At 41.5% G+C, this 27,173-nt stretch overlaps 3 protein-coding genes across 3 annotated transcripts; 2 read left to right on the top strand and 1 right to left on the bottom strand.

The window, feature by feature from the left end:
* Nucleotides 1-474: 474 nt before the first annotated feature.
* Nucleotides 475-5,905, top strand: spata7 (spermatogenesis associated 7). Its single transcript, XM_073483884.1, has 12 exons — nucleotides 475-632; nucleotides 1,429-1,491; nucleotides 1,614-1,703; nucleotides 1,794-1,841; nucleotides 2,425-2,528; nucleotides 2,732-3,198; nucleotides 3,301-3,346; nucleotides 3,979-4,100; nucleotides 4,197-4,247; nucleotides 4,367-4,444; nucleotides 4,531-4,588; nucleotides 4,681-5,905. Exons 1-12 carry the CDS (start codon nucleotides 590-592, stop codon nucleotides 5,275-5,277), a joined length of 1,767 nt encoding a protein of 588 aa, XP_073339985.1. The 5' UTR covers nucleotides 475-589; the 3' UTR covers nucleotides 5,278-5,905.
* Nucleotides 5,906-6,452: 547 nt separating this feature from the next.
* ptpn21 (protein tyrosine phosphatase non-receptor type 21) lies at nucleotides 6,453-22,031 on the top strand. Its single transcript, XM_073483050.1, has 19 exons — nucleotides 6,453-6,602; nucleotides 7,439-7,735; nucleotides 9,774-9,943; nucleotides 10,304-10,401; nucleotides 11,765-11,832; nucleotides 11,934-12,004; nucleotides 12,321-12,408; nucleotides 12,582-12,670; nucleotides 13,169-13,256; nucleotides 13,592-13,671; nucleotides 14,483-14,543; nucleotides 14,646-14,727; nucleotides 14,836-16,367; nucleotides 16,812-16,952; nucleotides 18,110-18,328; nucleotides 18,812-18,940; nucleotides 19,035-19,269; nucleotides 19,451-19,611; nucleotides 20,087-22,031. Exons 2-19 carry the CDS (start codon nucleotides 7,556-7,558, stop codon nucleotides 20,213-20,215), a joined length of 3,621 nt encoding a protein of 1,206 aa, XP_073339151.1. The 5' UTR covers nucleotides 6,453-6,602; nucleotides 7,439-7,555; the 3' UTR covers nucleotides 20,216-22,031.
* A 116-nt stretch (nucleotides 22,032-22,147) lies between these two features.
* fam98b (family with sequence similarity 98 member B) lies at nucleotides 22,148-26,687 on the bottom strand. Its single transcript, XM_073483051.1, has 8 exons — nucleotides 26,541-26,687; nucleotides 26,192-26,340; nucleotides 25,966-26,094; nucleotides 25,696-25,871; nucleotides 24,829-24,909; nucleotides 24,615-24,731; nucleotides 24,293-24,460; nucleotides 22,148-24,203 (listed from the first exon to the last, which is right to left on the bottom strand). The coding sequence occupies exons 1-8, from the start codon at nucleotides 26,576-26,578 to the stop codon at nucleotides 23,925-23,927; spliced, it is 1,137 nt and encodes a 378-aa protein (XP_073339152.1). The 5' UTR covers nucleotides 26,579-26,687; the 3' UTR covers nucleotides 22,148-23,924.
* Nucleotides 26,688-27,173: the final 486 nt, after the last annotated feature.

Genomic DNA, 27,173 nt, shown 5'->3' with positions numbered 1-27,173 from the left:
TGTTTTATGAGCAACAAGGACAATAGGCTGGCTTTTCCTGTAGTTTATTGGCCTCGAATTGTCTCTGCTTGCTTCATCCTGTTTGACTAATAGTCAAACTGTGGCTCCAAAAATATCATGTCCACACCCAGAAATCCCACAATGTTGAAACACACAAGTATTTGTGTGGGATGTTAGTCATTTTGTCTACTTTTCTATGATTTGGATTCAAATAAAGTCAAACACTCATTGTTTGACAAATTTTCTAGATACATATTAATATATTGGACTTTATTTAATCCTGAGTTTATACTTTTTTTGCCATGTTGTTAATTCACCTCACTTTTCCCATTCAAAGATGCTGAGGGGTGGGTGTGGGCGTGTCCTTCCCTTACGCATGAGCGTGATGACGAAGGCAATCATAGCAACCAGCATGGCGACGGGGAAGCTTTGGCTAGCTCCTCATCTGCTTATAGTAAGCTAGCATTAGGTCGTTACCTTCACAATACTTGATTATCTCACAGCGTTAAAATGTTTATAGCTGAATACACTGTAGCTTCTGGATGTCACCGAGTTCTGCCGTCGCTGCCTCAAAGTATTTCTGAGGAAAATGGGATACGCTGAGTGTAACATTATCATGGACTCGAGAATAGGTATGTAAATACTGTTAGCATTAGCTAGCTATTCTGCTAGTTAATCGGCAGAAGGGGGCAAATTGTGCTAAGGCAGCAACTCTGAGATAAACTCAAGCCGACAGCTTATACACTCAGTAATATGGCTTCAGGTTTATCTAGAAAATAACTCAGCTAAACTTGAAATCAATAAACAAGATAGTAACGTTAGCTTGTAACACAGTGCCTCAGTTAACGCTAGCTAACTTGAGGCGAAGTTACATTATTTTGGTTCATTAAGTTGAAATTTGTTCAATATTTTCATAGTATTGTTAGATTTTACATTAACGTTTTAACGTGTTTTACTTAAAACCCAAACTATATTAACAAGCGAAATGAAAGAAATCTAAAAAATGTAAAAATAAATGTCTCACAAGTATGTTTTGCTGATTAGAAATAGACTTGTTGAAAATGGTTTAGATATTGTTTGCATTATATATTTGTTCATTAAGTAAATGTTCTCATCTTACATTGAAAAACAATTGTATAGCCTACTAAAAACAATGATTACATACCAGAGGCAGTACACAAATGTATTAACACTGGACAAATAGTACTTACCCTGACTAAAGATGATTATTATTTGTATTATTAATTAATCTAATAATACTTAGATGATTACTGAAAAGATATTTGAAGACTTGTCGTATAGATTTTTGATTGTATTGTCAATATACAAAGATATAGAAAGTAAAAGGGAACAGTAAATCTGAGAAGCTTTATGCTTGATAAATTACTTAAATGCCTCAGTGTTTATCAAAACTGTCATTCATTTTAGGGAGTGTATCATCTGGACTTGGGCGCAGCCCCGGTGTGAGAGGACAGACTTTGAAAAGTAGCCGTAAGTATCGATCAATGCTAATATGATATTGTGAAAAAAGTCAAATGAGTGTTGATCACTAATTCCTAATATAAGATTTTTCTCACGTGTACTGTAAGTTGTTCTCTGGCTTGTGTTTTCAGCTTTCTGCCCTCGCTCTTCCAGCAAGTTAACACAGTCCATCATTAAAGACCACATGGTATCTCATTACAAAAAGGTTTACTCAGCTAAAGGTGAGCCACATGGCAGGACATGTATCTCTGTTGCATAATACTTAGACTAATAATATGTCATGATCTTACATTTGTTTCCTTCTTCTACAGCTGCCATTGATGCCTCAGTACCCAAAAGCTTGATGCATAGTGTAAAGTGTAAGTACCCAATTATCAAATATTGCTTACTTCTACTCAAAACACTTTATAGCTGCTGAAATGAGGTTGTATCTTACATTTTTGTGCTCATTTTTAATTTAAAGGGAACATATTTCTCATTTTAGCACAGCCACAATTGTTTTCAACAGCATATTAATTAGTTTAAATGCTTTACAGCTGTCTAAATGTAACCACTAACAACCATAAATTGGTGTCTCGGCGATAAACCAAAAACCCAAATTTCCTCTCTGAACTCACCACTTGAGGTTGATGAGCATAAGCAATACAACAGTACAGCCACTCATTACATTTGACTACAGGATGCAGCTTATCTTTAATGGTAAAAGTCATGTTCTCTTAGTTATTTGAAGACATGAAACAGATCACACAGCAGGTTTATGAGATGTAATTTGAGGTGTTACAACATTTTTTCACAGAATAATCCATGAGATGTGTTGAGAATTAGTTTATATGATTGTGTTGGATTAGCCAAAGGAGCCTTTCTTAACACGTGTAAGGTGGTATGTTATAAACTGCTTTGCTGCCAGTAATAGTTACACAATTTGTCTTTGCCTCATTGCAGATAAAGACCAGATCAGACAGGAACGGTTGAGGAAAGGGGGTCGTCCTCAGTCAGCCCACTCTCTCTCACAGAGGAATAGCAGAGCCTCTTGCTCTTCAGCCCAGGTAAGAAATCAAAGCAGAGTCACTGATGTTTTTTTCATTGGTTCATGTGATGCCAACGAATCTTGTGCAGCAGCCATGGCAATGAAAACTTAATAGTCACAAGTGTTTGAAGGCTTTAAATGCAAAGCCTAAATTTATTTGTCATTCAGACTATTTCAGCATGTAAAAAATATCTGATTCAAAATATCATGTTTGCTTTTCAGAGTAGATTATCTGTGCAGTACGATGACAGCCCCTACCTCTGCTCAAGGAGCTCCATGGTCTCCAGCCCAAGGTTCGGCGCCTCCTTTCACACCAAGGAGATAGTTTATCCATCGTCTGAAGTCGGCTCACAGAACCACTTTCATCACGCCCGCCAAGTGTCAGAAATAAAGTACCAGAGCCCAAAGGGGACTTTACACAGAAAGCAGTCAACTTGTTCGCTGGGAGCTTCAAGAGAACAGAGTAGCTACAAGACTTTCCAGGACCCTTCTCAGAAGACATACGGCGGCGACTTGCTCCAGAAACATTCACAGAACTTTACCCAAGACAAACCTTTCACCCCTAAGACCCTGAAATCAGATAAGAGTTCATACCTGTCAAACTATCGCTACTACAGAGCACCACAGAGGAAAAACACTCAGGAATCCACTCAGTCAGGGTTGATGCGACAGGAGACGTATCGTGGAAGGTACTTACGAACACTTACAATGTGACTTAAAAACAATTTGTGTAACGTGCATCGTGTGGTGTAATGTGACAAAATAACTTGAATTCTATCTTTTTTATACAGCACAAAAACCAAGGAACACACACAAGAACTGTATGAGCCATCTCAGGTAATTATGAGTATTTCATTGGATTATTCTGGCACATTTTCTTATGCGTCTTACTTTTTCTTTTTTCTTTTTTGAAGTCATGGCAACGGTCCATCACATATTATAATAAGGGGCCAGGCCTATAATTGGTCTATCCCTAATGTAGCTATTAGAGTTTATTGTTTGTGAAGCTGTAGCCAGCAACTTTCTACTTTATGTTTACTAATGCAATTTTAAAAGTAGCTTGCCATTTGAAGCTGGAGCCAATAAATACTTGTGACTACTGCTGAGTCATTTGACCAGTGAACACTTATTGATTGTACCCTTTCCCACTGAAGACAAAAGCCAGATGTTAGTGGGTGGTAATGTGTTTTTTGTCCAGTGTGAAAGGGGTATAAGATCTGGTTCATAACAGGCTAAAGAAATGACTCATGCCTTAGTGGGATGACATTCTGGAGTACAGTATCCAAAAAAAGGCAATGAAAAATAGCTAGGTGTAAGCATATGTTGCTCAAGGTCCTTGCGTGGTTTATTGTCCCTATAAACAGCTCTGTAACTGAAGTGTTAACAGCCACATTCAGCATTTGATTATAAGTTAGCCTTGACAATATTGAATATCCCTTTTCATTTTACAGTCCTTTTTTGGTTTACAGGGATTTACTACAGAGCATGAGTGGTCTGAGGACGAGTTCAGTGGCACACATCTCTCAGCATCTAGACAACAGAGTCGAGCAAACAAGAGCAGAGACCGTGATTTCTTTGACTCCTCTTATAGGTAAAATCATGAAGTTGAAATACTGTGTTGAATTTTAAGCATAAAGTTTTACTTTTTCTGTGTAAAGTTCTAAAAGATTAAAGTCTCATCTTTTAGACTCTCACCAGGAAGCAGAAAATCCCCCATGATGAAGAATGTATCTGCAGAGTAAGTTCTCTTTGAAAATGTCTGATGCTTATAGAGCTTTTGAATATTGCCATTTATGTAAGGATGCTTAAGTGAATTTTAAGAACCATCTGAAATAATGAATATCTGTTTATCGACAGGGAAGAAGAACTAATGTACCTTGAATTCATTTCTGCTGTAACAGAGGACATATTGTCAAGGGGGCACATCTCTGACAGGTTTGTCATTTTCTTCTATGACTGATTTCTATGAACTTCTTGAGAAGAGCCATGACAGTAGTGTAAGTGTCCATGTCCTCTGTAAGGGTCCTAGACCGGGTGATAAAGCGCCATATTGACATGAATCGTCATCAGCTTGATGAGGTGAGTCTGTAACTTCCTGTAACATATTTCAATTTTTCACAAAGGGCATTTTAACTTCTTCTCATACACCAAACTGCATTGTTTGTTTTAAGGGTAAAATGCGCCACCTGCTGGGAGTGCTGCGCAAAGATTTTGAGGAGCCAACCAACACATCCACCTGCAGCACAGAGCTTGAAAAAAATGAGAATGGTCTCCTTGGTGCATTCCTATCGCATCTGGAATCAGAGGGGAAACAAGTGAAGACCAAAGAAAACAATGATCTGTTCCCTTATGCATCACTTATCAAATACTGCGATTCGCCAGGTTATGGCGATCCCCTATATGTATCCACGCCCGCATGCTCTCCTGAAAGGACTGTTTCACCAACTAAAACAACTGAAAAGGATGGAGAAGATGACAATCTGGAAAAAGGCATTAACTCTCCTTGTCTCAGTGAGCATGTTTCGGGCAACATGGGGATCGGTGAAGAGGAAATCCATCAAAATCAAGCAGGCACACCTGAAGTTGTAGATGAAAACCATGAATATGCCACTATAACCAGTGATAAAGGTGATGGACATTGTAAAGAGGTTGAGGATCTGGGGAGAAGTTTGTCAGAGTCGCTTCATGTGTCCAGCAATACACACAATGTGGAGAGCACTGAGCATCATACGAATACAGCTGCTTCTGTCAGTGATGATGAGTTCTGAGTTTTACTGTATTCAGGAAATGAATGTCCTTTGAGGTTTTTTTTGTTACCAAGTGAGTGTTTGTCCAGAGTGAAATGTAATATTTGAACTTTCTGAAAGTATAGTTTTGTAACTGTGATTTAACGCTGGTTGTGTTTTAATGTTTTTACAAGCCCCACGAATGTGGTGTTGTAGCTGGATTTTGCTTTTATAGTTTTTTACAGAAGCACCATGAACATTTCACATGAGCAAACAAGGTTTTGCGAGTACACCAGGGATTCTAATGTCTCATTTGGGATATTGTAAAGTGGTGGTTAATCTCCTATTGACCTCCAGAGTAATGGTATAAACATTTTTCTGAAACATTGCCCCATGGTAATGTGTATGACTAGCAAATTTGCAAAGGCTGTGTGATGTCAGATGTGTGGAAATAGTGGCATCATTTAGTTTGAGTGGATTGAGGAGTGTGCCCAGTCAGTTTTTTAGCATGTTGTAGCTGCAGTTTACATTTCCAGATTTCTAGCAGGACAAGTCTGTCATAAATAAACTTATAAATCGTTCAGTGTGTTTGACTTGACATACGCCTCAGACATGTAGCCGCTAGGAGTTGGCTGTCACCAGAAAGTGTCTTTCCAATTGCAATAAATTTTCTATTGTTCTGCATCTTACATGCTTGCATCTCATCAATTACAAACCACATTGCCACATTTCAGGGTCGTGACTCGGGTCATTTTTTGCAAACCATTACAGAAGTAAAGTCTGTGAGCATTGCACAATATTCTGTGCTTGCGATTACAGCTGTCAGTCGATGTAAAAGGTAAACAGACAGGTCAGCGGCCCGCAGATCCAGGCAGCTGTCCCATTTCTGGCATTTTCACCGCTCGGCATTCCAGCTGTCTGATGTCATGGCTCTGAAAACCTCCGTGTATTCCTCCGCCGCTGAGGCACTACAATGCATTTTGAAGCGTCGGCACAAGGAAACATGATAAACTGTGTATTTCGTATAAAGTTATTAAAGATTCCGAGTGTATTCAAGCGCAGTTAGACGACTTATCGAGCGCTGAAGCCACGGGGTGTTAGAGATATAGAGCCGCGGATGTAGACGGAATACGCTTGTTGCTCTTCCAATCCCAGGAAGCGAAACACGCTCGGAACTTGAGTGAACTGTCGGAGCAGGAGGCATGGGGTGCAACGCTACTGTGCTCCATAAACAAACTAAAGTCAGATGAGCTGTCTCTTATTCCGACAAGAAGCTAACAAGTAGCTAGAAATCCATTGACCTCGATGGCGGAATCCCTCAGGACCTAATCCTTGTTGGACTACTGAATTGCATCTGGTGGCTAACGGTAACATTCACGTTTTTTTTTTTGCCAAAAATATTTACCGGCGACGTCAGCTCCCCCATGGGTGTCGTCTATTTGCTGGAGCTTAAGTTAGCACGCTAGCTGTGAAGCTAATTAACTAGTTGTATCGCTCTCAAAGTTAAGGGGGCACGAAAAACTAACAATGAAAAGTTGCTAGTTAGTTCGGGAAACGTGAAACATTTGGAGTAAACTTCCCCGAAATAAGTAGTGAAGGAAGTTAAGCTGTAAAGTAGGTAATTTGTAATAAAATGGATGCAGGGATTTTGCTATGTTGTTGCAGCTCAGGTCGCTGTTGTCGGTGTTTGGATCAGACTATTCACCGGAAGGGGATTAACCTAACCACAAACTTGGGAAAAATGGCTGGCAAACCTTATTATGCGCAATGTTAAATACACTGGCCAGGTTTCGTTACGTTACTACAGATTACCATAGGTTCATATATTCACTTTTAATTGTGTTTCCAGAGTGTTAAAAACCATTAAATGGCTGCTAACTATAATCGAGTCCCTTTGGTAGGTTAACTAGCAAATCCGAGAGATAGCCAAGTTAGGTAACTTAAACCAAAACGCCTCATTTAAGAGGATTACTTTCTTTAAGACGTGTGTTTGTCTAGTCTGGCATCTGTTTCGTGGTGACAGACTGTGTGAAGTATTGTCAAAGAGTCGCAACATATTCCTCATTGAGGTGACCACTTAAAACCTGTTCCCCATCATCTAGTCCCTTATAGCCAGACTTATCTCCACCCTTCAGACTGCACTTTTACAAGAGTTTGTTGTTGTTTGGAGCTGTTTTGAAATGTATCTTGTCTTGATTTTCAGATCTCTGCCAATGATGAACCTCACCACTTTGGACAATAACACAATTTTCCAGGGGACAGCAAGGGGACTAATTTCTCTGGACTAAGTGAAGACCTCCCTCTTGAAGAAGTGTGAAACATGCCCTTGCCATTTGGCTTAAAACTCAAAAGGACTCGAAGGTATACTGTTTCAAGCAAGAGCTGTCTTGTCACTCGGATTCAGCTGCTCAATGGAGAGTTTGTTGAGTTTACACTTTCGGTGGAGAGCACTGGGCAGGAATGTTTGGAGGCAGTAGCTCAGCGACTTGAGTTAAGAGAGGTATGTATGAGTTTTCATGCAATACAAGTGCTGATTGTTCGCCCATATTGACTTTTTTTAGACTGACCATCTCAGCAGGAGAGTGTTTTTGTTAAGGCTATCCACATTGTTCCCTGGAACTAGTAAACAGAAACTGAGATAACCAGTTTGCCGCTGTTTACTCATACATGACATGACGAAGGAATTAGTCAATTGCATACTCTCCATTTATACATAATGACATGTAACCAACTCAACACACAGAGTAGCAATCATATTGCATCTGTGTTCAAACTTCTTAAGGATAAGTTCGCCCAAAAATAAAAGTCAGTCATTGTCTACTCAACCCCATGTCGATGGAAAAGTGGGTAAAGTTTCGAAGTCCACAAAACATTTCTGGAGCTTCACAGCAAAACAGCGTTGCAGCATTCTCCTAAACGAATGAAGTAGACTGGGACTTGTTGTTAAATCTAAAAAACATCTGGAAAAACAAACATGAAATGACTCAGTAAGGATTGTCCAGTGTAATCCTAGTCTCTAGAAGCCCTGAGATCCCAAGCTGATTTGAGAAGACATTATTTACACCCTTGATGCACAGTCGAGCTTGTTCACCCACATCAATGTGCGTGCTAATGCTTTTAGCCTTATTTTGGTTTAACAAAGGGTGCAAATAACGTCTTTTCAAAACCAGTTTGGGACCTCGGGGCTTCCAGGGACTTGGATCACGCTGGACAAAATTCTTACCATGTTTTTTATTTGGTTGTTTTTTTCCGTTTAAAAACAAGTCCCCATCTACTTAAGTTGTTTAGGAGAATGCTGAAGTGCTGTTTTTCTGTGAAGCTCCAGAAATGTTTTTTGGACAATGAAACGTCACCCGACCTTGCATTGACATGGGGGCAAGAATATAATGACTGAATTTTCATTTTTGGGTGAGCTTATCCTTTAAGATAAACAGAAGTTCCGACTCCCACACAGCATGGACAATGCTGTCCGAGAAAAGTAGCTCTGAGTCAACACTAAACAATGTACTGAGCTTCATGTCTATGATTGGTCACTATGGTCACACAGTGACACCACCTGTTAATCATGAACTGAAAGAGGTGTATGCCTGAATGCTGTCAGGCACAGTTGCACTTCAGATCAGCAGTAGAGACTGCTGAACGTGCAGGCAGTGTGGCATGGGAACTTGCATTATGTGACAGTGTTTGTTATTTTGCAGCATAATGTAGCACAGCTTCATTTGCTGATGGTCCTTAGCAGTGCTAGTGACAGGCATCCACCCTCATTTAGAGCTTTTCTAGTATGCAGTGAGTAATGGTGTATGTATTGTTTGTTTTTGATGTCACCAGGGTTGTTTGTGCAGTCATGTGGTTCTCCCAGTCTTCTATAGAAAGGTTGCAGGTTCTGTGACTGTAATTGATTTAGGAAACGGAATAGGACTGATAGTTTGTCAACAATCTTTCTTCCAACAAATTAGGTGCCCAACCTATCTTATCTGCTCAAGGTGGCTTCAGTAATATTAACAAAAGTTTAATCATAGTTGCGAACTGATGTCCTCTGGTGTAAAACAGTTACGTTGGCATGTTATTTTCAGGTTGTGGTTTGAGAATGGCTGCCTATTACAATAGGTCTCTTTCAGCTCAATTGTCCTCTGCAAACAGCGAGCCTACAGGGGTTACTTTTCTTACCAGAGTTCATCTTGAAATGTTCAGACAGTCACAAGGCTAAATAGCGAGTGCCAACAGACTGTTAATCAAGAGACATTTGCAGTGGTTGAATTTTTGGGTCGACAGATGTTTTGAACATTCTGTAGATGATAAGAAGATCTCTAGATTTGTGCATGAACAGGAGACATGTGATATTGATTTCAAGTAGTAAATTAATATTGTTCTGAAGTTTAATATGTAATATTAGTTTTGTCAATGCATGAATTCCTTCTAGTTTGCTACAGATAGTTAAACATAAATCGGTGTGTCAGATATACAAGTTGACATAGAATTTCCTTGATCCCAGTGATGTTCAGGTGTAATGTTTGTGTTTGCTTTCTTTGCTTGTTTAGATCACATACTTCAGCCTGTGGTACTTCAACAAGCAGAACCAGCAGAGATGGATTGATTTGGAGAAGCCCCTGAAAAAGCAGCTGGACAAGTACGGGCTGGAGCCCACCGTTTACTTTGGAGTCGTGTTTTACATACCCAGCGTCACCCAACTGCAACAGGAGATCACAAGGTGATGTACCATCAGTGACCCGAGGTGTCTTGTCTAAGCGCCTTATTAGCTTAGTGACAATTTATCTTCAAGAATAGCAGTCAGAATGTTGTCAAGTTTAGTTATGAAATGAGTCCCAAGCAAGGATTAGTGCGAACGCATCAAGTGCTTTTTGTCTCTATAAATAAACTTCTCATTTAATACTTAAATACAGTCAGAGGGGTATCAAGTCTTAATTGCTTGAATATGTCTTAAGTTCTTTAAATATTGCTCTGTTTGAGAAGTTTCGCTGTTTCTGCAGAGAAAGTTGTCATATTCGGTTGTCGGTTTCTCGTCTGTTCTCTGCTTTAAGTAAACCTCTCTCTCTCTCTCTCTCCACAGATATCAGTATTATCTCCAGCTGAAGAAGGATGTTCTCGATGGCAGGATATCGTGTTCACTAGAACAAGCTATACGTTTAGCTAGCCTGGCAGTGCAAGGTAATATGAATGTTTAATACCAGCTGTGTAGCAGAAACTTCAGCTTGACAAGCCCAGTGTTACTTGTTTTAAATCTTCATTTGTGCAGTGTGAACAGCAGCTGTAAGTCCTTGACAAAGTAAGGACTGCAGTTACACAGCAGTTGTCCATAAATCATGGCATCGGGCAATACTTGTTGAAACACTCCACTTCCCATCACGCCTATAGAAATTGTTCTAGAAACCCTAGAATTACTTTAAGTAGTTTCTGGAAAGGAAACGAGTGCCAGTTCATTAAGTTGTTTGCCAAACTCTGCAAGTTTGCAAGGGTTAGGGTGTTAGTAAACTGCAAAACACCTGTTGCTTCTGTAACAGTTAGCTTTTAATCTCTATCAGAGCAGGAGAGAAACTATATGTGTGTCCAAAACATGGCTTCCTCTCAAAACACAGCTAGAAAAATATGACTTGAGATGGAAGTGTCTGCTACTCACAGAAGTCTGTCTGGGACCTCTGTTCAGCCACTCAGCCAGGGGTTTATAAGAACATTTTCATGATTCTTGCAATATAAAGCACTTAACAAGCACCATTAAACCTAAACTGGCCTATTAAATTGGACAGGACTGTGTGTGTGTGTGTGTGTGTGTGTGTGTGTGAGAGAGAGAGAGAGAGAGTGTGTGTGTGTGTGTGTGTGTGTTTGTGTGTGAATGTGAACTCCCCTTGCATGAGCTTTAGCCCTGACACGTCCTCCAACTCTTGCACAGCCAGAAGAATCTCAAACACTGTTGGCAAAGTTATATCAGGCACTGCAACTTACTGGCCTGGGTGTTAGCATAGCAGAGCGGCTGAGATCACTTACTGTAGCCATGTTCAAATGACTGGCCAACATGTAATACGTGCCCTGGAGAAACGCCCTAAAAAGTCTGTTGCAAGCTTAAGTCATTGCTTTAGTTGTCATGCAAACTTGGCATTTGTTGTGCTGTAAATAAAGTTGTTTAGTTCCTATTTTGTGCCCCTGGCTGGGAGATTTTAGAGTGAAGGGCAGTTTCAGCTTTTGAGCAGTGCTGATGCCTGGGATACCCAACATTGTTGTGAGTGTTGCCAGCAGGCAGGCTGAAGCTGGTACCAGCTTTGGACCCCTACGTTGTCAGACACTGAAGCAATTCCCTTTCAAAACAAACGGGCCCCTCCTCTCCTAAAATTAGTCTTCCTTGTCATCATACTCTGCGGCTATCCGAAAGGCATTACACCATTCTGCAATTCTTAAATGCCTGTTTTGTCTTGTACTAAATGCAGACATGGTCATGTTGTTTATTCAAAGAGCAGTGACATGCAGAGTATGCATGGCTGTATTTACTCATTTAGTGTGTCTCCTTTTTTGTCCACAGCTGATTTTGGAGACTTCAATCGATATGATTCCCAGGAGTTCCTCCAGAAGTTTGTGCTGTTCCCTATTGTGAGTCATTATTTTTTATGGTCAGCATGTGAAATGAAAAATGTTGCAGCTGATTTGTGTTTGACACCAGCGTAGTATCAATCCTGAGTCTGTCTTTGCAGGACTGGATCCAGGATGAACGAGTGCTGGAAGAGGCCACTCAGAAAGTGGCTCTTCTGTATCAGTCCTTCAGGTGAGCAGTTGTTTACAGCATCAGCCTCCCTGTTGTGTGTGTGTGGCCTGCAACCAGACCCTTTTTACCCAGTCTTTGCTAAAGGTTCACTCCAAAGATAGCTGTCTCATCATCCATCTATCTCATTTTTCTGAACTACCTTCTTTACTACCACTAGAACAAATTGGATTGCACAGTCACTTTTTTTAATGACTATACTGCACGTTTCTGCATTGTTTTGCCTGGTTGTGTTTTTGTAGCAGGCATCAGAATCATAGGGTATATTTACAAATATACTGTTTCTTAATGTATTTGCTCCCTTTTCTGTTTCTTTTAGGGGTTTATCAGCTCCGGAGGCAGAGATGTTGTACATGCAGGAGGTGGAGAAAATGGAAGGTTATGGCCAGGAAAGCTATCAAGCCAAGGTACGTTTATGAGGTCCAGAAGAAGCATGAGGGTGGCTTACAAGAATCTGAACTCATAAGCTGCGTATTATTGCTACTGCTGCGCAGCTTGATCAAAATACTATTTGGTAAGAACTGGTTTGGATTCTTTTACCTAAAATTATGTTCATTATCCTCTTCCTTCATCTAAACAGGAAAGCACAGGCACAGATGTTGCCCTGGGATCTTGCCTTGATGGCATCTTTGTCAAGCATAAAAATGGCAGGCCGCTTCTTTTATTTAGGTAAGTCCCTGAAACAGATTGGAGAATGTTTGGTCCGCTATTACAGAAATGCCTAAAAAAAACTGGAACTAAACAGTAATTATATTGAATGAGATGATTCTGTCAGCATAGACTGAGTTTTGTGGTGCAGCTCACAGCTATTATTAGGTGAGGTTGTCTCCTGTAATGTCCCTTAATGCTATCTAGACCTGAATGTGGCCCAAGAGGAAATGAGTCAGGTAGACTGCGGTAGCTAATAAGGATTGTGGGAGCATTATCTGTCAGTCAAGTGAGCAAATGGACATTCTTAACCTTGGCTGAGCTGTATCTATCTACATACCATTATGAGTAGTAGATCCCTTTTTGATTGACTCCCACATGCATGGTTTTTATTATGTATTGTTAAAGCAGTGCCACAGTCTCTTTTAAAAATGCTGCAGGGTTTTGTGACCACAATGACATCATGTGTTTTATTTCCACCCCTTTCTCTTTGCCGCTCTGCTTAAATTGGCTGTGTAGGTGGAATGAAATTAACAACATGAGTCACAACAGGTCCTTCTTTGCCCTGGAGCTAACCAACAGAGAAGAGAGTGTCCAGTTCCAGACTGTAAGTCTCCACTGCCATTGCACCGTCTCTTCACTCCCAATCTCCTGGGACATTTCAGTCTCTTATTCGATTTAGCAAAATTGGGAATTTGCCGTGGAGCTTGCCATCAGCTAGTCTTAACAATGCACCTATGTTTGTGTGTGTGGGTGGGGCTGTAATTGGGGCTGTTCGGGTATGTTATGTATGTGTGTGTCATTAAGTCACGTACCATTAGCTGAAACGCAAGGTAGAAGTACGTGCATACACAGGAATGTTTTGAGATAACTGAGCAAACAGCACCTCTGTACTAATTGTTTCACCATCTAATGATTTTTTTTCTCCTTTTATTTGTGCAGGAAGACATGGAAACCTCCAAATATGTGTGCCGGATGTGTCTGGCCAGACTCAAGTTTTATAAGATTAACAAGAGTAGCCTGTGAGTGTTTTTAACACGTCTAGCCTAGTTCCTGTCTCTTTGTTCTTTGTCCTCTCGTGCATGTATCTCCTCCTTACTTCTACCCTCCTCTCCTCCTCTCTCTTCAGAGAGGAGTGTGATCCCCTGCCTTCTGAGGGCTCCCAGAAGTCCCTTCTCACTCTATCTTTTCCTCGCTTTCCAATGCTCTCTCGTCCCTCTCTGCCTTCTAATAAGGGGTGAGCAACACTGTCAGCCACCACCTACAGTATACCTATCAAGCAGGTGCCAACACCCATCCCTTCCTGACTGCTCAGCCCAACAATGCCAGCAATGCCAACAATGCCACAGCAAACAGGCTCTCTAAATCTGAAATGGGTCTTGGGTTATTAAGCATGTTTTGATTTCTCACTCAAGTAAAGGGATTTTTATATTTGGTTTATTGTTTATGTATTATTTTGGTGTATTCTTGGACCAGAGAAAGAGAGAGTATGTATATATATATTTTTTTTTCAAATCTTTAAATTTCACTTAATTTTTAGACACAATACCAACAATGTCAGTGCTTTTTCTTTGAGCAAATATTTCCAGATCTAAATCACAACTTTTCCAAGTTTAGGCTGTATTTTATTTAGACAAAGTTCCTCTTTAAGTCACTCAAAACTTAACAACATGTCTTTATGTTTGATGGACTTAACCTAGTCTGCACCTTGCTGTGTGTGTACACTTTCAAAGTTAAATAACCATGGAACAAAGCGAGGTATTCAACAAACTATAGCCTTAGTGCTAATGGGTTACATCATCTTTTTTGACCGATATCTTTTTTCCCCGCCAGTCAAACCCAGCCCACAGTCGTCAACCCAGTCAGACGGAGGTCGTCTACTAGAATATCTCTGGTAATGTCCATGCTCACTAAAAAGCCACATAATTATGTTTTATTTGGTGTGCTTAGAGCTTAGACAGAGCCATAACCGAGTCCCCCTCTTGTTTATTTACAGCCAAAGCCTCAGGGCTACATGATGCCCCCTCCACAAATGCACTACAATGGCCATTTCACAGAGCCTTACACATCATCACAAGGTAACTACTGTATACAGAGTGGCATGTAAAAGGTCTTGCATGATGCTGATACTTTTTTGCACGGTCTTAAGTGAAATTTTAATGCAACATTGTTTGGCTCTCTCACAGACAACCTGTACATGAACAGTCAGAACGGTTATTACTACCACTCCCAGACCAGCCTGGACTGCCCCCCTCTGGAATACGGCAGTGGCGGGCGTTTACGTAACGGCAGCGTGTACAGCGCCCACAGCACCAGCTCTCTAACCAACCCCCAGCACTACCTGCAGCCCTCTCCCATGTCCTCCAACCCCTCCATCACTAGCGATATCACCAGGCCTGACTATGTCCCCTCCCATCGCCACAGCGCCCTCATCCCACCTTCCTACCGTGCCACTCCTGATTACGAGACAGTGATGCGTCAGAAGACCCGAGGAGCAGGAGGCGGCATGGTTCTGTCTCAAGAACACCGGCAGAGCCACTCCATGAGGAACCTTAACATTGGAAACTCGTATGCCTACAGCAGACCAGACCCTCTAGTTTACAGCCAGCCAGAGATCAGAGGAGAACACGGCGGAGCAGCCCAGCAGTACCACTATCCCTTCCATCTGGGCTCCAGCTTCCATAGCCCCTCTCCATACCCATACCCCACAGAGAGGAGGCCCGTAGTGGGGGCAGTCAGTGTCCCAGAGCTCACTAATGTCCAGTTACAGCAGGCTCAGGAGTATCCAGCCCCTAACATCATGAGAACACACGTGTACCGACCACCTCCACCCTACCCATATGCCCATCCTCGGCCTGCAAACAGCACACCTGACCTGTCGCGTCACCTGTATGTCAGCAGTAGCAACCCAGACCTGATCATCACGAGGCGTGTACACCACTCAGTCCAGACTTTCCAGGAGGACAGCCTGCCTGTTGCCCATTCTTTACAAGAGGTGTCGGAGCCTCTGTTCAGCGGGCCCCCACACCGACACCCATATCATGCTCAGAAGCGTAACTCCATCGAGATTGCAGGATTAGCACACAGTCTCGAGGGGATGAGGGTCAAAGAACGGACTGTGTCTTCCTCAGCAGCTGAAACTGCCACACCGCCTCCTGTGTTGCGTGGCGGCCGCTCTCAGGGCTCTCAGCTCAACGTGTTTTTGGAGCGCACAAAGACAGAGGACAGGGGTGACATTAAGGAGGACGTTCACTATGGACACAAAAAGTCCCTCTCAGATGCCACCATGCTGGTTCACAGCAGCGGCGAAGAAGAAGAGTTTGAGGATGACAGCGGGCGTCACACTCCTCTTTCTCAGGATGCAATAGCAGCAGCGCTTGTTCCTGGGCAGCCATCACAGCAGCATCACAGTTTGACATCTCTCTCCTCTCTTACACCTCAGCAACAGACTCCCGTCGAACCGCCTCCTGCGTACCCTATAGGCTCCTCTCTCGACCCGTCTATAACCAGCTCCTTGACCTACAAGGTTCACCACCTGATCCAGGAGGGTGAGCCTCTGTTCCTGCAGTCAGATTTACGACAGCCCAGGATTATGCCGTCAGTCTCTGAGGGAGACCTAAGTGGCCAGGCCAAGCAGAAGACGAAGAAAGACTTCAAGAAGAGGCCTGTGTCTGATGTGCCTCCTGGGAAGAAAACAGTAGAAGGCTTACCCCCTCCAGTGAGTCTTGTTCCTTGTCTCCTACTAAGCCTAGAGCCATCCGATAAATGTCTTTTTTAATGTATTGTCAACATATCACAACATTCAGTCACACTCAGTCACTCACGGCTTTATATTGCTCTGTAGTTGCATTATAACACTTCACAGAACTCTGAAAGACAAAAAAACAACAGATCTGTGTCTCATCTCAAGATCACGAGTGTGCATGCACAAAGCATTAGAGGTAGTTTCAGTGGCCAGCTTTGAATGACGTAAACAGTCTCACTTTGACACATGTGAAAGAATGCAGTTGGACTACATTGGAAAAACCGGACAGGTGACATTTTCCCAGAAAGCACCCAGCGAGGCTGCGCTGTCCCTCCTCTTTTGTACACCTAGTCGCTCTCTCATGCTCTCACAGCTCATCGTCACTTTGTCTCTGTCTCCACTCTGTTGTCATACCAGGGCATGAAGAAAGGAGCTAGGTCAGAAGTGAAAAAGATGGGCCCCCTGAAGGTAGCCCATCTCAACGGCCTGTCGGTGTCCAGGCAGCCAATGCACGACGAGATCAAGGATGAGCCTGAGAATGCCTCTAATGATGAGAGGGTAGGGCACTTTATTTTGCTTCTTGAAAAATGTTTGTAAAGCAGAAACAAATCTAATGTTTAGTTGACGCAATGGAAACTTCAAAGAAATGTGAGATTTGTTTTATGTCTTTTTGTGCATTGTTAATGACTTGTCATTTAGGAACCTTGCCAGGGAAAAGCTCATTACCAGTAGCTGCAGTCTGTGTTTAGTATTCATAACCTCGTGGTAGGTGAGGCCTTGTTATGCAGGAGAAGTACATGAAGGAGAAAGTCTTTGCGTCACTGTGACCAGCCGTGAACACACAACTGAACTGGTCAGCCTTGTTAATCTTGATGCTTGTTGCTTTGACTGCAGTGGTAAATTCCAGACAGTGTAATGATTAATTACTTTTCTTGTTAATCAAGTTGTCACTAATAATAACATGTCATCTGTGAGCATATGGTGGATTCCCGGATGTGTCATTCACACAAGAATTGTGCACTAAAGAGTACTTGTATTTCACTGAATGTTCCTTACTACACATAGCAGTTTTTAGCATGCTTATTTATTTATCGTACAAATCCATCTTCTTACTTCATCTGTTTACTCAGCATGCACAACATTCCACTGCTGATAATCACTTCCTGAAACATTGCTAACATTTTGGATAATATTGCGTCTCACTTCGGTGTTTTGGCAGTTTTAAAAATAATCACGCAGAAGTGGTGGTTACAATACAACGGAAATGTGGTGTATCCTGCTGCATACTATTCAGCATAGTTTACAGTAAGCAATGTCCTCTTATGGCGAGCACACCTCAGAATATTTCCACTGTAATAGAAAGTAAAACTACATTAATAGAAAGTAAAGCTCAAATGAGATGCTGATTGTGCATCCGAGTCCCTCTTAGTTGGTAAAAGTGCTGCAAATGTATCTTATAATCCACTTTTATCAATGTGTTTTTATTTTTTTTTTACATATTAATTTTCCCGTGTTTGTTAAGAATCAAAATTAAGGATGTGCAAGTAGATTATACGTTCCTCTTCTTGCTCTAGAAGTTGGTTAAACTTTTTTTTAGAACATCAGGGAATGATATTCTGCATCTCACCACATCAATTATGTATTTATAAAATTAAATGAGGAAATTCTTTTCATGACAATAATGTATTTACTGTTTCCTTCTTTCCGTGTGTTAGTGTAAACTGCTGGAGCAGCATATGGAGCGGGGAGAGTTGTTAAAAGAGTACGAGAGTATCCCAAAGCGTCATCCATCAGGGGAGTGTACCATCGCCCAGCTGCCAGAGAGCGGAGACAAAAACCGCTTCCAAGACGTCCTGCCTTATGATAGCACCCGAGTGGAGCTGGTACCCACTAAAGAGAACAATACCGGATACATCAATGCATCACATGTCAGAGTAAGTTCTGAAGAGATGTGTTATAACACGTATTTCTTTGCAAATCACTTTAATTAATATCAGAGAAGGAGGTATTTTTATCTCCTAGAGGAAGAAACATTTGTCAGCTGTTTTTTTTTTATTTGAGATCAAGTCTAGTTTAGTATGTTTGGATGGAACGGCTGTTCATATCTGGCTGAAGTTGGGGAATTGTGATATCTCTACTAGCAAAAGATTCCATCTATCTAAACAGTATTCATCCTATTGTCCCAACCAGACATCCAAATACTACTGTGTATTTCAGCTGCTTCTGAGTAGCAGGCATGCTGCTCATTCAGAGGTGTTAGGTGGTTTGTGGGAAGCTTAGTCATATTCACTCCTCCTTCTCTAACACAATAGAATCACTCTATTCTGACTCAGAATCATTTCCATTTTCTGCTGATTGAGCTCTTAGCTTTAACAGACGAGATCCTGTGACTGATGACTTGTGTCCTGTCTCGTTAGATAACAGTAAGTGGACAGGAGTGGAGCTACATTGCCACGCAGGGTCCCCTGACGAACACGTGTCAGGACTTCTGGCAGATGGTGTGGGAGCAGGGTGTCTCCATCATCGCCATGGTCACTGCTGAAGAGGTGAGTCACTTCCATATTTACAGCTCCAAATGTTTTTTATCATTCCTCATCCCTATCTGGACTAACCTTTGTGTACGTCATCCGCTTTCTCCAGGAGAGTGGGCGAGAGAAGAGCTTCCGGTATTGGCCCCGACTTGGCTCACGACACAACACGGTGACGTACGGTCGCTTCAAGATCACGACGCGGTTCCGCACAGAGTCTGGCTGCTATGCCACTACAGGGCTGAAGATCAAACACCTCCTGACAGGCCAAGAGAGGACCGTCTGGCACCTGCAGTACACAGACTGGCCCGACCACGGGTGTCCCGAGGACTTCAAAGGCTTCCTCAGTGAGTTGGATCAGGTTATCATTTCATGGTCATCATGCCTCTATGATCAGATATTTACCTGGAAGTGAATTTAACGTGGTACCATGACACTAGATCACACTTTTAGGATATAAAACATTTACGTGTTGAAACTGCTTTTTTATTCATTTATCATGTACTCATGAGTTTTGTCTTTTTCCAGCCTACCTGGAGGAGATCCAGTCTGTGAGGAGACACACAAACAGCATCAGTGACCCAAAGAACACCAACCTACCTGTGCTCGTCCACTGTAGTGCTGGAGTGGGACGGACTGGAGTCGTCATCCTGTCTGAGATCATGATAGCCTGTCTAGAGCACAATGAGGTAAGTTCCTCACATTCACAAAGGCGGAAAAAAAAATATAAAACCTGTTTACTACTGATCGTCACGGTTTCAGTTTAGCTCATACCTAATCATGGATGAGATTACACGCAGCGTGCATTAACATGACTACGTATCAGGCTGAAACAAGAATATTCCAGGAAAGGATTGAAATTTTTGATAGTATTATATGTTTTAAATTATTTCATTTTCTTGAATATTGGCTGTACGGGAACGTCACTGGTGAATCGATACAAATGGATGTTTAAGGGAGTGGAAATGCAACTCGTGCATATGTGTCAGCTTCCACAGTGACAGATTTTTAAAAGAGAATCCGGCATACGCTTTATAAATCTGATGAAAAGAATGCGTATGCGTACTTTTAGCTCTGAATCTACACAAAGTTTTATGCATCTGGCCTCTGGTCTATATTCTCTTGGTTGCCGTCTCTCTCATACTAAAAGTCTGTCTCTTTCAGGCGCTGGATGTCCCAAAGATCCTGTTGAAGCTGCGTGCTCAGAGAATGATGATGGTTCAGACCTTGGCCCAGTACACCTTCATCTACAAGGTCCTCATCCAGTACCTCCGCAACTCCAGGCTCATATGAGCTCGAGTGTCTGCCTGGTCCAACATACTCAGTCATCACAGATGATTGTAGGATGGAGTTTGCTTCAGGTTTATGCCAAACTGCACTGAGATGATGCAGCTGTATAAACCTCTTCAATGTAGCGGTCAGTATTTGGTTGTCTAAAATCAGGTGAAGCTGAAGGAATGATGAGTGGATGTAGAAGAAAGATGTGAATCGACATGAAGGAGCATAAAGACTTGTGACCTGCCTCCAAACAGTATTATATATATATTATTTTTTACATACATTATCGCTTAATTAAGCCCAGCACTTTTACAGTACTTTGCTGTACATATTGAACCAATGTTAAGCTGCAGTAAAAACAATCTTTATTATAGATGTGTATCAAAAACAGCTGGCGAAGGTATGAAATATGTTTCGGATTGCTGTTTGGTGACTATTGGTTCTGATTATGAAGGACTTTTCTGTAGTAATGAAGAGAGTGAAAAAATCAGAATGTCTCATATGAAGGTTTGATTACAAAAGGAATTTTTTTACTTTGTGTGACCTCTGGTGATACAGACGGGGTTTGTCCCTGTATTTAACTTAATAAGAATATATAGATCAACATTGAGCAGAATGATGCTAATGTATACCCTGTGATTACTTAGGATTGTTCCAAACAACAAAGCACATGCTTAAAACAAATACATATTCTCTCAGTGCACAAACAAGATTGCCCTGACAAAGAAAGGTTGAAGATGATGGATTAAACACTGGATTGATGGGAAGTAGAAATGCCTTGTACAAGTTGCAGAAAGTATATCATTGAGAGAAGTAAAACAATGAGAGTGGAAAAACTGGAAAAAAATATTTTATACTCATATTTTCATCCATTTATTTTATCATAAGAACTCTGAGTGCTGTATTTGAGAAGATCAATATACCTTTAAGACAAAGTGCCTAAATATTTGCATTGTAAAGTTGAAAGAGCCGAGTTATTTTTGGATTATATGAAGGAAATGTTTTCTCATTCAGTGTCATTTATTGCTTGTTTGATTGCAGTGACATGCATTAATTAATGGCAGTCGTTGCTGAGAAACAAAAGAAAAAACAATGATCAAGATAGCTCTGGAATTTGGCTAAGATCCCCTAAATTGTGACAGTACTCAGATGTAACTAATATTGCTGTGCAGCTCAGTATTAGTGTGAAGCAGAAAGTCATTTCTAGTTACAGCATTCTGCTCGTTTTCACTCCAGTCAGAGACACTTCCTGCTGTTACAAATGGCCTCTTGACTGTTGATGAGCACATCTGACCAGTACGTGTCTGTTTCCTGCTGCAGCTATGAATAGTATTTACAGCTCAATTATCAAGTTCACCTGTACAGAAACAAAGTTTACATGAGGTGAAGAATCTTTGAAATATTTTGCGTAGGCGCCAACTTAAGTTATAATGTGGCCAAATTGAAGAGAATAATTTGTCTTACCATTTTTCTTATTAGTGTCAGACACATGGGCTCTGATCTTAACTGGAGAAAAATACATTGATGTATTTTGACTGGATCTTTTGAAGGCCCGTACGAATTTGCTTTGTGTTTTTGGTTTTACCATACTGATTGAGTCTTAGTGTGGAGACTGAAAAGAGTGATTTTTGTGGCCAAGGTGCGACTGTTTTGTCCAGTTTGTACAGGTATGTTGTTCATAATGTACACAATGTAAAATTCTGCTTTTATGAATATTGGTTATTGTAAAGACTATGTATAAACTGTATCTATTGAACAACAAATGGTATGCCATTGAAAAAAAAAACATGTAGAAAATCTTTTCAGCCAAGAATAAATATTTGGAAGTAAACCTTTTCTTCTTTGCATCAGTTTATTATGCCACCTTGTGGCAGGAGTCAGCCAGTGGCTCTCCATCTCTGGTTGCACTATTTCTGTAGCTGATAATTACATCAACACAAGAGGGGGTTGACATTATTGGGAGGGATCTTTATTAAATAAATTCAGAGGTGAATCACAGTTGTCTTAGCTGGTACAGAATCTTCAAAGAAATAAGGCAAGAGTCAAAGTCCTTGAGGGAGGCAGAAGACACACTTTCCTGTGTTCAAGTCCAGTCTTCTTACAGTGTCCTCCGCTTCTTGTCTAACAGGTAGCAGTGGTTTCAGTCATTAGGGTGCACACTGACACCTCTGGCCAGGGGAAGATCACTTGGTACCATTTGCCTTTAAGTTTTGCAGACAAACATCCATCACTATACCCTTAAATCCCTCCCAGAGCTTCAAAGGTAAAATGTTTAGGGTAAAATACATATGTAGTGTCTTTGTCCCTCTGTTCAGCATTATTTTCCCTCTGGCACCTGAACTTGTCAGAAATGCAAGTTATGGCCCAGTTTGATGGAACAGACTACTTTTATTGCAGAAAATTGACTTATTTAAACAATTAAATTGTTATTTTTTTTGTAAAAAATTCCACTTCCTGGGGATGTTTGACTACCATCCACTATTAGATTTGATGTTTCCAGTGTCGGAGAAAAGGGTTCGTCAACAGCACAGTCAAAGTGTTTTTAGTATCCATGCTGGCTGTTTTAAGGACACTTAAAAAGGGACAGTTTACCTCAAAAATACATATTTTTCTCTTTCATGTAATGTTATTTATCCATCTAAACTGTTTGGGAATGAGTTGCAGAGTTATCGCCAGTAAAGATCTCTCCCTCAACTCAAGATCAATGTTCCAGAAATCATGACTCAGTTATTTAACATAATCCACAGACCTCGTTGTGAGTATCTACTAATGGACTAGAGGCTTGTGCTGATGACAGCACAGGATTCAAACATTAAAGGCGCAGTATGTAAGAATTATCGTACAAAACATTAAAATTTAACTAAAAGCATCAACAGAATGCGGAGACACAACAGTGTTGATGTTATATCAAAGATGTCTATGTATTGCATTGAAGAGGTATCTACTGAAGTTAGCATGCTAACCAGCTAGCCCTAGGCCTTAAAAGCTCTTTCTCCTAGTGGTCAAAAGCTCCTTTGCTAGCGGTGTGAACGGCAACACTCCCCCTGGCTAACTGAGCTAACAATAGCTACAGTCATGGATGTATAAAACACCTATTTGTTGGCAGTATGAATTCAAGGTGGCCAATTCTTACGTATTGCACCTTTAATGGCGTCCTCCTCGGCTGAGCTGTAACATCAGCTAGCCTCTCATCCATAAGTACATGCACACTTGCTTCTGTGCAGTAATAACAGTAAATAGTTCCTTCATTAAACTGCTCCCAACAACTCACAAAAAAAAAAGATCTAGATGGAAAAACAGCACGACACGAAAGAGGAAAAATATGCATTCTTGGTTTGTGGTGAACTGTCCCTTTAGTTTTGTCACCTATACAGTACAGTGTGAACACAATGCATACTTGTAACCTCCTTAGAATTAGCATGTAGTATGGATGAGATACAATTACAGCCTTATGGCCTGGTTCAGATTTAAATACATTTTTTTTGTACAAAAAAGTACTCGTAATAATGGTACAGTAATACTGCCGTTTTTACTTCTAAAAATACGGATAAGAATATTTAAAAAATAACACTTTAAAGTAAAAAAAAGGAGCATGATCATCTAAATGAGGAAGATTTTCACTGCAATCATCAAACAGTGTTATCTCCCTTACTTAAAAAAAAACACAGCCGGAATTGAGTTCATATGAAACACTACATAAGTCGCAACACAAGAGAAATCAATACTAGTACCGCCCTCTCTTTCCTCCGTGTCCACCATGTCCACCATAGCTTCCATGTCCACCTTGGTTCCATCCACCTCCTCTCCAACCTCCACCTCCTCCCCAACCTCCACCTCCTCCTCCTCCTCCTCCTCCCCAGCCACCTCCTCCTCCTCTTCCACCACCACCACGGCCTCCCCAGCCGCCGCCGTCTTGTCTTTTCTGCCAGGGCGGCATCTCAGGAGGTGGGGCTTGTATTTCGGAGGGACGCCCTCCTCTGTCCGGGACTCTCCCCATCAGGATCTGTGGATAACAGAGGAGGCGACATACATGGTTGTGTCAGAAGAAAACATAAAACTGAAGGTGTTTATTAGAGAAGGGTTCTTCTGTACCTTGTTGACAGCACAGGTCGTCTTCTCCCTGCTGGAGCCGCTGCTCGTCTTCACCACGTTGCAGATGTCCTCTCTGGCGGCCAGCAGCTTGGCCATGTCCACGGGGGACTGAGGCTTCAGGGAGTGTCTCTTAGGCTGGTAGGCCCTCGCCATGCTGTCCACCTTTACCTAACAAACCACAGGCACACGTTTGGAATCATGGTTTTACAATTTGCAGCTATCACAAAATCAACATCTCTTCCATAATTTCCACTGGTTTAGATTCTCCACCAATGGAGAAAAAAGGCAAATAACATTTTGATGACTTATAATACGAACGTGCCTTGGCTCTTTCAGACCACCCGAACGACTGAACTGTGACGTCCAGCCGTTTGATCAGCATCCTGCGCCGACACTCGTACTCTGATGACAGAGCTGTGTTCATGTTGTGCAACTTCTCCTGCAAAGATTAACACAAAGAAGAAAAAAAACTAACTAATAAGAAACTAACTAACTAATATACAGATACAGTAATGGCTTATTTCAAACCTACTCACCCATTGTTCACTGGATAGAGACTTCTTTAGCACTGGGTCTCCGACGGAGCCACTTGGGAGATCTTTGAGTATTTTATCAACCTACAGTGACACAGGTTTTAATTCATTAGCACAATCCAAAGGAAGTAAAAAATATACATAGTAATAATATCTCTATTTATTATTTTACTTTATAAACATAACAGTTGTCAAAACGAGGGTTAACAGGACAAAACAATGAAGCATTTGTATCTAAAATAGCACAATACGACATATGAACAGGTGCAATTCCATGTGTGCCTTCAATCCAAGTGTATTGGTCATTCACGTGTCTGTACCCATAGTTTTTTTAATCAATGTAGTGCAACAGATTCTTCCCCCAAAACAAATAGTTTTTATTTAAAAAAGGTAGAGATCGTTGCAGTCTGGACACAGCTAGAGCCCGACTGATGTATCGGTGGGCTGAATTTATTGGCCAATATTCACCTATCACAGATATGTCGTATCGGCGTATACGTTGTTCGATATATCCAAATATGAGAGCTTTTTCTTTTTGCAGAACATAATGCAGAAAAAGATCGGGGTAGTCGTGATTCTTAAATTCCCAGTGAAGCTATTTTACACTGTAAAATATGCTACTTCTATTGCGTTCTTATCTTTTGATACCCACAAATGAGGGATCCTTGTGAAAAATGTGTGTTTATGAATATGGTCTGTGTATGTATCGATATCGGAAGTTTTTGCTTCTCGATATCGGTTCTGCATCAGTCCCAGAAATCCAGTATCGGCCAGGCTCTAGACACAGGTGCATGTTTTTATCCTCTATTATCACAACAAAGATTCTAGTTTCGGTGGGCCTGACGTAAATGTACTTGCACATCGTCCCACCTTGTCTTGGACTTGAGATAAAACTTCTGCTGCGTCCTGTCCTCTGGGCTCTGGCAGGTTCAGTGTTTCACAGATTGCATGCAGCTCTTGACACACCGGACTCTCTTCGGTGTGTTTATTACAAACTCGTCTGCTGCTCACAATCTGAGCCGCCTGGAGCTCTGAGCTTAAAAACACTTGATAAAAAGACACAAAGATCATATTTTGAGTTACTTGATGAGCACACAGGGAGCTTGTAGCATACTGGTTGGCATAATACTGACTACATACAGACACATTTGAGATGATCTTTAGTATTTGGCCCGCTGCCTTTGAGGATCCCTGAAACGACTTCTTCATGAGGACAGTGCAGCTCCTTCAGCAACCCACTCATCTCCACCTGAAGGCTGTCCATGTCGTCTGGAGTGAGGACAGGTTGGATGTGATAGAGAATAAAATATAAGACACAGCTGACAGTTTCGAGCCTCTGGATCAGGTGTGAGTGGACGTGGCTCACCTGGACCGGACGTGATGCTCTCCTCCAGATCGCACAGCGGCTTCAACCTGGACGCCAGCCACCTGCACAGGTCCACAAACTCAGCAGAGGACAGGCCTCCGTCTGCGGCTGTGAGCAGCGCCTTCTCCTCCAGCAGAGGGCCGTCATAGCTAAGGGTCGTTAACATCACGAGAGAGGAGTCGAATTAATATTCAAATACAGCGGCGTTAGACAGAGGTATCGTTTCAACCAGCTGCTTCACAACGAACTATTGCAGCCACCCAGCAGTTATCAAACACGCAGATGTAAACATCTGGTGGACGAGAAGCTATGAAGCTAAACCTGTCATGCTAACAGTAAATTAGCTTACCCGAGCTGCTCTAACGAGTCCAAAATGTCACACTCCATGGCTGAATCCGTCCGGCGTTTACGTGTGTTTGTCTACTTAAAACATGACGACATTACAGGTACGACAAAGTGTAAAAATAACCAGTTTCTGCTTCCATTCATTTGTGCGGCGCTCTCATGCCTCTTTGCTGTTCCGGTGACGTACGTGAGCCGAAGTGAAACGTTCGAAGTTCAATATATGGTTCCGCTGCAATGGTTCCGCTCCAGCACTTCACTGTAGATATACTATTTTGTCAATAAAAATGTGGTTACGCTTTAAAAGTAGACTTATTCACTGTGACGAAGGGCTCTTCTTGGAGTGTTCAGTAAAGAAAAAGTGTCCAAAGCTGTAATAGGAACTGATGTGTGTATCTCATCTCTTTCAAAGAAGGTGAAAGTTTGACTGAGTGGAGGGCAGTTGACATTTTGGAGAACAGACAATTAGTATATTTTATGATCCCATCTCGTGTTGAATGTAAAATATGAATCTGAAATGTAACTAGTAAAGTTATCAGGTATATGTAGCGCAGTAAAAATGGAAATACAGAAAATATAGTCAAAAAAATAATTAGTGTTGTTGTTAAAGGATACAAACAACACTGATTGGGTTTAGTTT

The sequence above is a fragment of the Pagrus major genome, chromosome 16 (assembly GCF_040436345.1).
Source record: "Pagrus major chromosome 16, Pma_NU_1.0".
Lineage (NCBI taxonomy): Eukaryota > Metazoa > Chordata > Actinopteri > Spariformes > Sparidae > Pagrus > Pagrus major.
This window is presented reverse-complemented; position numbering and strand designations above follow the sequence as displayed.

Coding starts and splice junctions, on each gene's coding strand:
- ptpn21 (XM_073483050.1), top strand. CDS start 7,556: ATGCCCTTGCCATTTGGCTTAAAACTCAAAAGGACTCGAAGGTATACT. Junction 7,736..9,773: donor AGCGACTTGAGTTAAGAGAG/GTATGTATGAGT, acceptor TTGCTTGTTTAG/ATCACATACTTCAGCCTGTG. Junction 11,833..11,933: donor AGTTTGTGCTGTTCCCTATT/GTGAGTCATTAT, acceptor CTGTCTTTGCAG/GACTGGATCCAGGATGAACG.
- fam98b (XM_073483051.1), bottom strand. CDS start 26,578: ATGGAGTGTGACATTTTGGACTCGTTAGAGCAGCTCGG. Junction 24,732..24,828: donor CTCTATCCAGTGAACAATGG/GTGAGTAGGTTT, acceptor TAATCTTTGCAG/GAGAAGTTGCACAACATGAA. Junction 24,204..24,292: donor CGACCTGTGCTGTCAACAAG/GTACAGAAGAAC, acceptor TGTTATCCACAG/ATCCTGATGGGGAGAGTCCC.
- spata7 (XM_073483884.1), top strand. CDS start 590: ATGGGATACGCTGAGTGTAACATTATCATGGACTCGAGAATAG. Junction 1,492..1,613: donor ACAGACTTTGAAAAGTAGCC/GTAAGTATCGAT, acceptor TTGTGTTTTCAG/CTTTCTGCCCTCGCTCTTCC. Junction 3,347..3,978: donor AACTGTATGAGCCATCTCAG/GTAATTATGAGT, acceptor TTTGGTTTACAG/GGATTTACTACAGAGCATGA.